Source organism: Cannabis sativa, chromosome 4 (genome assembly GCF_029168945.1).
Source record: "Cannabis sativa cultivar Pink pepper isolate KNU-18-1 chromosome 4, ASM2916894v1, whole genome shotgun sequence".
Taxonomy (NCBI): Eukaryota; Viridiplantae; Streptophyta; class Magnoliopsida; order Rosales; family Cannabaceae; genus Cannabis; species Cannabis sativa.
This window is the reverse complement of record NC_083604.1, coordinates 22,776,937-22,786,343: the sequence shown is the minus strand read 5'-3', so window position 1 is coordinate 22,786,343 and position 9,407 is coordinate 22,776,937. Positions and strand designations below refer to the sequence as shown.

At 38.1% G+C, this 9,407-nt stretch overlaps 1 protein-coding gene across 1 annotated transcript; it reads right to left on the bottom strand.

Moving 5' to 3' along the window:
* Positions 1–3,528: 3,528 nt before the first annotated feature.
* LOC115713423 (uncharacterized) lies at positions 3,529–8,479 on the bottom strand. Its single transcript, XM_061113424.1, has 3 exons — positions 6,018–8,479; positions 4,276–5,934; positions 3,529–3,810 (listed from the first exon to the last, which is right to left on the bottom strand). The coding sequence occupies exons 1-2, from the start codon at positions 6,357–6,359 to the stop codon at positions 5,410–5,412; spliced, it is 867 nt and encodes a 288-aa protein (XP_060969407.1). The 5' UTR covers positions 6,360–8,479; the 3' UTR covers positions 3,529–3,810; positions 4,276–5,409.
* Positions 8,480–9,407: the final 928 nt, after the last annotated feature.

The following is a 9,407-nucleotide window of genomic DNA, read 5'->3' as shown; positions in this document are numbered from 1 at the left end:
ATAGGCGATAACCCGATCGGCTTGCATCAACACACACCCCAGACCCTGTCTGGATGCATCACAATAAACTACAAACTTCTCATTGTCTGAAGGCAAAGCTAGCACTGGAGCAGTAATCAATCTCTGCTTCAGCTCCTGAAAACTAGCTTCGCACTTGTCTGACCAGACAAACCGCTGATTCTTCTTTGTAAGTTCGGTTAAGGGCATTGAAATTTTTGAAAACCCTTCCACGAACCTACGATAATACCCAGCTAAACCCAAGAAGCTTCTGATCTCTGTCACTGTCTTTGGTCTCAGCCAATCCCTGACGGATTCGATCTTCTCGGGATCCACCTTGATCCCATCTTTGCTCACAATGTGCCCTAAGAAGGACACCTGAGATAGCCAAAATTCGCATTTCTTGAACTTGGCATAAAGCTTGTGTTCCCGAAGTCGTTGCAGTACCATCTGAAGATGTAATTCATGCTCCTCTTCTGATTGAGAGTACACGAGGATGTCGTCGATAAACACAATCACACAGATATCGAGGAAATCCTTGAATACTCTATTCATCAAATCCATGAATGCTGCAGGAGCATTGTTAGTCCAAATGACATAACCAGGAATTCATAATGTCCATACCTAGTGCGAAAAGCCGTCTTCGGAATGTCCTCCTCTCGGATTTTCAACTGATGATAACCCGAACGGAGATCAATCTTAGAGAAGACCGTCTTCCCCTGAAGCTGATCGAACAAATCATCGATCCTAGGTAATGGATATTTATTCTTCACTGTCAGCTTGTTCAATTCTCTGTAATCGATGCACATTCTCATAGTTCCATCTTTCTTCTTGACGAATAAAACTGGGGCTCCCCAGGGTGACACACTAGGCCGAATAAACCCTATGTCAAGCAACCCCTGGAGCTGAATCTTTAATTCCTTAAGTTCAGCTGGAGCCATTCTATACGGAGCCTTGGAAACCGGTTCCACCCCTGGTGCCAAATCTATCACGAAGTCAATCTCCCGCTGAGGTGGTAACCCTGGAAGTTCTTCGGGAAAAACATCTAAAAATTCCCGAACCACCTTGATGTCCTCTGGCCGAATGGTATCTGGCCGAGTGGTGTCCACCACCACGGCCAGAAACCCTAAACAACTGCCATGCAATAATTCTCTAGCTAACATGGCTGAAATCACCGGGATCCGAGATCCCCGAACTGAACCAACAAACACAAAAGGTTCTTCACTTTCCGGTTGGAAGATCACCATCTTCCTTTTGCAATCAATGCTCGCCGAATATTTAGATAGGAAATCCATTCCTAAAATAATATCGAACTCTACTAGGCTCATCTCTATCAAGTCAGCACTTAACTCTCTACCATCTATCCTGACCGGCATAGACCTAATCCACCTTTTGGAGATAACTAACTCTCCGCCAGGTAATAAAGTTCCAAACCCTGATTCATATCTATCATACGGTCTATCCAATTTACTAAAGACTCTGGCTGCCACATAAGAATGTGTAGCCCCAGAATCAAACAGTACTGAGTAAAGCGAGTTATTAACAAAAAGCTGACCTGTTACAACTGATGGGCTGGCATCTGCATCAGCCTGAGTGATGGCGAACACCCTAGCTGGAGTGGGTATCGCCGGAGCCCTCGATGCCTCTGCGCGGAGCTGGGGACAATCCCTCTTGAAGTGTCCGGGCATGCCACAGTGAAAGAATCCCTGACCCTTGCATTCACCCCGATGGTGCCTTTTGCAGCTGGGGCACTCGGGATAGGAGAACCGGGTCTCTGCACCACTAGAACGACTACCTCTATTCTGGTTCCCCCGGAACCTCTTGTTCTGACTCGAGCCTCCGGATGCAGTGGATGCTCTCCTCTTTTGGTCCTTGGCCGAACCACTACTCCCCCTGCTAAAACTTGATGCAGGAGGGGTAGGAGCCCCACCACTCGCCGGAGTACTAGCCGACTCCGACATACACCCAACTGCGCCCTCAGCTCGCAGTGCCTTCTCCACCATCTCAGCATAGGTGGTCTTGTCGTTAGTGGTGATCATCAAGTCATGTTTAATCTTCGCATTTAACCCGTCCAGGTACTTCTCTTTCTTGTTGAAGTCGGTTGGCACTATTCCCGAGGCTAACCTCGCCAACCGGTCAAACTGAGTTGTATACTTGGTCACGCTCATATTATCCCGCTGGGTCAGGTGGGCGAACTCTTTCCTCTTGGCGCTTCTGACCGCCTCGTAATAATACTGGGCGTTAAAGAGTTCCTGGAACCTTTCCGAGGTCATGGTGGTGACGTCATGGATCTGAGACACCATGTCCCACCAGACCAGAGCGTCTTCCTTGAACTGGAAGGTGGCACACACCACTCTGTCATTACCGGTGACACCCATAAAGTTCAGAATTTTGGTGATCACCGTTAGCCACTGCTCGGCCTTCATCACATCTGGACCTCTCAGAAAAACCGGAGGTGCTTACTTCCGGAAGCGTTCATACAAAGGTTCCAATCTGTTGGTCGCCACTACTATTTCGGCCTGAGCAGCAGGGGCGGGTGCCACAGGAACTTCTGGCATAGGCACTGCAGGAACCCCCTGCTGCCTCAATCTCTGTATCTCGAGGTCTTGCTCTTCAATTCGGGCTTGCATTTCAGCAAACCTAATCTCCCACCCCGGGCTCCCCGATCGGCAGGGAGCACGGGCAACCTGTGGCGGGTTCTCATCACCCCGACCACGAGCCCTGCCCCGGGGACCTCTACCTCGGCCCCTAGCTGGCGGGGGAAACTGAGCTCCCTGACCTTGATTCGACCCTACCGAATTGCCCTGGCTCCTGGTAGTCCGCTGGCGTCCATCTAGTCGGAACCGCCTGCGAAACCAAGAGTTGGCATATCAGGTCGTATTCAAGGAGAGCTTACTAATGCCGCTTAATTTGGAAATTAAAAACGAAACATGCGCCTATTCTACTATCAGGCTACTAACATGCTCCCTATCAGGCTTTTCTTATTCATAAAAATTAAATAAACTACTAAAGCAATAAAAGCTTACTGAACCGTAGAACGAGCTAACTGCTGATGATGATTGTACATGTCGTGACGATCTTCGGAAGACAACCTCGCGGCTCTGATACCAAATTATAACACCCTAACTAGCATAGGCATATTACGTGATTTTTAAACATACTGTGCAGCTCGTTGCTAATCAACGAGGTTTATGGAAAACGTGATTAATTAAGGTGGCGTTTGGTAACACTTTTGTTTTTTAATTTTAAAAACAGGAAAATGAAAGTAGATTTTTTGCTTTTAAAATTTTGTTTTTAAAAAATAAAAATGTGTTCTATAACTACTTTTGTTTTTAAATTTTAAAAACAAAAAACAAAAATGTGTTCTGTAACCACTTTTGTTTTATAATTTTAAAAACAAAAAATAAAAGTGTGTTCTGTAACCATTTTTATTTTTCAATTTTAAAAACAAAAAACATAAATTTTGATTTTTTTTTCTTTTTTAAAAAAATATGAATATCATTTTTTTTAAAACAAATATACAAAAATTATAAAAAAATCAAATAAAAAATACTCATTAACATCTTAAAAAAAATTTAAGTAATTTAAAATCACGAAACTCATTATCTATAACACAAAACCGACAAAGTCATAATAAAATATGAACTAATAATTGTCCAATCTTGACGAAAAATATTAAAAAAAAAAATCTATTTGTTAATAAGCTTCACTCATTATCTTCATCGTCGATTTGCTCTCCATATATGATCAGCAATTTCATCACGGACATTAGCCATTTCACGGAGTTGATCTCTTGAAATGCTAAACTCAACACTATCATTCAAAGTTTCGTGAGTGCTTTGTATAGTAGCATCTTGTACTTCAGGAATGTCTTCATCTCCATCAAAATATATGTCTTTTTTTGCATTTGTCCTTATAAAATTGTGAATTCCGCAACAGGCAATCACAATGTACTTCTGTATTTTTAGATCATATGAAGGCATTTGCTTTAAAATAGGAAAACGAGCCTTTAATACGCCAAAGCACCGCTCGATGACATTTCTCAAAGGCGAATGTCGATAATTGAACAACTCCCTTTTTCCTGAAGGATTACGATCTGCATATTGATTCAAATGATATCTTTCTCCTCGATATGGGGAAAGAAAACCAGGCATGTTTGTATATCCAGAATCAACCAAATAATATTTTCCTAAACAATGTTAATTGATATTAATTTTTTTTATATAAATATTAATACAAAATAATGTCAATAAACATAATAAGTTTGATAACACTTACCATGGGGTGGAGCTGGGAATTCATAATCTGGGTTTGTGGCACATTCTGAAAGAATTCGTGCATCATTAGCTGATCCTTCCCATCCAGCAACAACATATGTGAACTTCATGTCAAATGAACATATACACATGATGTTTTGAGTTGTATCCACCTTCCGACCTCGATATGGTATTTGTTCATCAATGGGGACATGAGCTGAGATATGGGTCCCATCTATAGCTCCTACACAATTCTAAAAATAAAATATAAATTATTGGCTTTTATTCTTTCTTTATTTATTAAATTTTGAAATAATAATAAAAGAGATAGTATAAATTTTTTTACCTTGAAAAATGGATAATATTTTGGATTGAATCGAATTTCTGAAGGAACTACATCAAACAAAGGTGGAGTAATTAACTCTTTGGATAAATGACATATCGCCTTTAATACTTTCCTAAAGTATTCAGATGTAGTTGAGGTGGAGTGTTGAAATCGTTCAGCAACTACACGATGTCGTTCATTATGTCCAATGACATATAAGAACATAGCAACTTGCTCCTCAACAGAAAGATAGCGAGAGTTCTTCAATAAATTTTTTTCTTTTAGAACACCACAAAATAGTTTAAAGACGTCCTTATCCATTCTGAATAAATCATAACACCTACTCTCGTGACCATGCAACACCTCCATTACATACTCATGTCCTGAAAGGGCCGAATTTCTACACGGTTCCTTAGTTAGATACAATTGATTGTACTCCACGCAAGCAAACAAAACTAATAACTCTCCAAACTCATCGTCTGAATCATCAAGAAGTAGATTATTTATGTTGAATGGTGCACCATTTGTAGACATTATCCTGAAGACATTTGAAGACAAAATATATAATAAAAAATAATAATAAGATTGTAAATAAAAGGAGATAGCTAAAGTAACTAACAAGTCATTCATACAAACAATGTCATACAAACAAAGTCATGCTTACAAACAAAGTCATGCTTACAAACAAAGTCATTCATACAAACAATGTCATACAAACAAAGTCATGCAAACAAAGTCATGCTTACAAACAAAGTCATTCATATACAAACTAAATCATTCATAAATCCCAACAATTATAAAGTGTAGGCTAAACAAAGTAAAAAAAAAAAATCACTTCAAATAGTTCAACCAATCAATTCTTCTATGTTCTGGCATCTTTAGAAACAATGCTCTAGACACTTCGCTCTCAAACTTCTCAATAGCCTTTGCATATACTTCTCCACTGATTCCATCAATTTGATTGAGAGCTTCAATACACTCCTCCAATAAGTGATGTTTTGTCGATGTCATTGAATTCTCATACATTTCCATCTTTCGCTTTGCGGTTTCATTATACACTGTCAATGTTTCTGCCAATGCGAGTGAAAACTTTGCTTTTTTTGCCGATCGAGAACTCGTAGTGGAAGTTGATTTACCTCTTCTTTTGCTACCATCCTCATCAAAACTACTTTCTTGATTCCTGATAGATGGACTCTTTGACATAGCATCATCATCATCATTATCAAGATTTATAGAAGGACTTCGAGTTGAAGGATGAGCATTGGAACCAGTTGCAGTGGTATCACCGAAAATAGTGCATAACTTTCCATAAAGTACACAACCCTTTTTTCTAAATTTTTTAGCTGACTTGTTAACCTACATAAAATAAAATAATAATGATAAATATACCAAAACCTATTAAAAATCAAGCAATAAATTCGTTTGAAAATATTATTTACCCGAATAAGCCTATCCCACAATTCATCTGGCGCAGTAACTTGTCCAGTCGCTACACTAAATCCTATGCCAGTCTCTTTTAGTAAAGACTTGAAATCCTTGTGCTTTTGTCTTAACAAATTATATTTGTTCCTTAGTTGCTTATCAGTATAACTTCTCTTTGCTTGTGCACAAAGCTCCTCCTTTATACGCTTCCACGATTGCTTTGTAAAAGTTGTAGTATTCCTATTTCCCTTCACAACTTCTTCTTCCATAAGTTCAATAAAAATTTCTTCATGTTTTTCAGGCCAAACAGAAGCTTCGCTATTATCAATAATAACTACTTCACTATCTGTTCCTGCCATCTATCCAATCTACATGTAATTACAAAACTAATCCTAAAATTTATATAGAAAATAATAATAAAGTAAATTTAAAAAGTTACAAACTAATGAAAACTAATGAATCATAATCACCCTACAATCAATAATACAGTGAACAAATATAAAAAATCTCATTAATGTTCAATAATACAATGAACACAGCTAAATCACACAATTAACTAGATATATATAGAGAGAGAGTAGGTTTCAAACACAGCTACAACACACAATTAATTAGCGATGTAATATCAAATAAAATGTGCTGCAAAATGAATCAGTATGCAAATAATAATAATGTAACATTTATCTCTTATGAAGAAACTAAAAAGAAAAGGAAGAAAAATAAATAAGAGAAACAAATCCATTCAATCCGATTACCATTTCATCTTAATCCATTTGCACCTCCCCACATGAACGAATCCATATAACATCCACATATAAATATATCATAAAAATATCAAGGAAATGTGGGAATTTATCAGGTGGTCTAGAAAGAAAACCGGCACTATCCGGCAACAACATGAATGAACATATGACATGATAAACAACACTATAGAAGACTCTAGCAGTAAGAAGTTAGTTTCAGTACCAAGTTCCAACCTCCCACATTTAAAGCACAGACCAATAGAAATAGGACATGGAATTGTGTCATGATATAGGAAACCAAACTGTTTGTTTTTGTTAGAATCCTCCCTTCAAATTTTGGGGTGGGTGGGCTAGGTTGGGGGGGACTACTTTGTGAGTTGTTAAGACAGGTCAGAAGAGTAGAAGAAATCTGGTATTCACTGTCATTAAAACATTCCAATGATCAATTTAGCCATTTTAAATAGCTAACCTTTAACCGTAGGTATTCTCTTTTCATTTGGAATAGAGAAGATTATTACATCATTGGATTTAGTAACATGAAAATAAATAAATAAATAAATAAAAGTTCTATGCTATTAATAAGATGACAGTTCACTTTATTACCATGGAAAGCTTCGTCAACCACATGTTCTGCAGCATGTCTTAAAAAATTATCAAACATACTTAAATTGTGCAAAAAGATGGAAATGTTTCTCAAATTTTTATTTCATACACCTATCTCAAAATCAGAAAATCTGTTGTCACCCTATAATAAAGTTTTAGTAATAAGGTAAATACTGTATTTAGTGAATTAAATTTCAAACTGAAAAAAAAATAAAAAAAATGCACACAAGTCAGAATGCTACATTCATTCATAAAAGTCAAAGATCATAGAACAAGGCCGTATATGGATCTCAAATACTCAGATTGTCGTAACCAATACAGTTTACAAAATTACATTCCAAGGTCAGCTACTAAACTTGCGTTACTAGTACTATGTACTTAAACGTTGCCGGAGATGAATCAAAAACATATAGGGAAATTCAGAATCTAGCCACTTTTTGATATTACAGGGGAACATACATAAGCTATGATTTGTTGATCGTTCTGCTTTTTATAATAATCCCATAAGAAATGAAACAACATATTTAAATCACAAACACTTAAGAATGAATAGAAATTATAACATCATTTAGATCGACCCAAGCATAGATATTTTGCAATTAAAGATCTTCTGCTGTGGAATTTTTCAATTTCTTTTTTAATAATAATTTTGAACAAGCAAAGCATCATCATATATATTCCTTGAAACAACTCAATAATCAAAACTCAATATCAAAACCCATTAAGAAAATTTTGCTTATTTTCTACAAACACATCCAAACACAACAGAACAAAATAAACAAATACAAACATCAAAAGAAAATTACATAAAACAGTGAAATCAAGCATACCTGTTTTAATTCTCCGAACAACTATTGAGTACTTCGAAAATGACAACCTAGCTTCAACTTCGGCAAGAATACTGTGAGGTAAAAAATGTAGAACCCAATTCAGAGTAAAATACTAAAATCTCATTTCAGAGATGAAACCCTAAATCTAATTAAACCAAAAATCTTTCAGAGAGAGAGAGAGAGAGAGAGAGAGAGAGAGAGAGAGAGAGAGAGAGAGAATGAGTGAGTGAAAGCAATATACATAAAGGAAGAGATTACCTCCATTGAACATCGTCGAGCTTGAAATCCCAGAGTTGACGGAGAGAAAGCGAGAAAAAGAGAAAAAAGTGCTTTTATTTTCAATTGCTGAATTTTTGATTAAAAAAATAAAAAACTATTTTTAAAATTCTTACCGAACAAGCCCTAAAATTTTTGCTTTTTAATTAAACTTGTAAAAATATTTATACAAAAGACTCGGGATCCCGATTACAAAACCATTTATAAAAGTTTACTGATTATACAAAATACTTGTCGCCTAGCGACTAATTACAAAAATAGCCTCCCTGTCCCGATGATCGTACGCTCCAGGCCTAACCGCCCCGACATGTACAATCCTCACCGGCTCGCTCACGGTCCATCAGCTCTAGACTTGCCCTTACCAACACATAAACATAGCACTGTGAGTCGACAGACTCAGTAAGAAAAGCATAATAATACTCATACATAAATCCCGTTCATGATCAGACGCCCATACCCCTGACCATAACCCTAACTGCCGTGTCCAACCAAATATTATGAGTCCCCCTAACTGCCGTGTCCAACACGGTACTGAGTTCTGAACGTTCATAGGGACGGTACTATTGACAAGTAACAGTCTAATCGGTCGAACCGGTCATACTCCGGCTGCTGGTCATACTCCAGCCTGTACCGACGTGTTACAGTATCAGCCTAACCGGTCGAACCGGTCATACTCCGTCTGCTGGTCATACTCCAGCCTGTACCGACGTGATACGTCAAATAGTACAGAACCACCAACCTAAGTATCAGCCTAATCGGTCGAACCGGTCATACTCCGGCTGCTGGTCATACTCCAGCCTGTACCGACGTGATACAGTGTCAGCCTAATCGGTCGAACCGGTCATACTCCGGCTGCTGGTCATACTCCAGCCTGTACCGACGTGACACAGTTGGATGGTTCGAAGCCAATATACATATCTAATGTAATCTAACAGGCTTCCTACATGCACGCTAA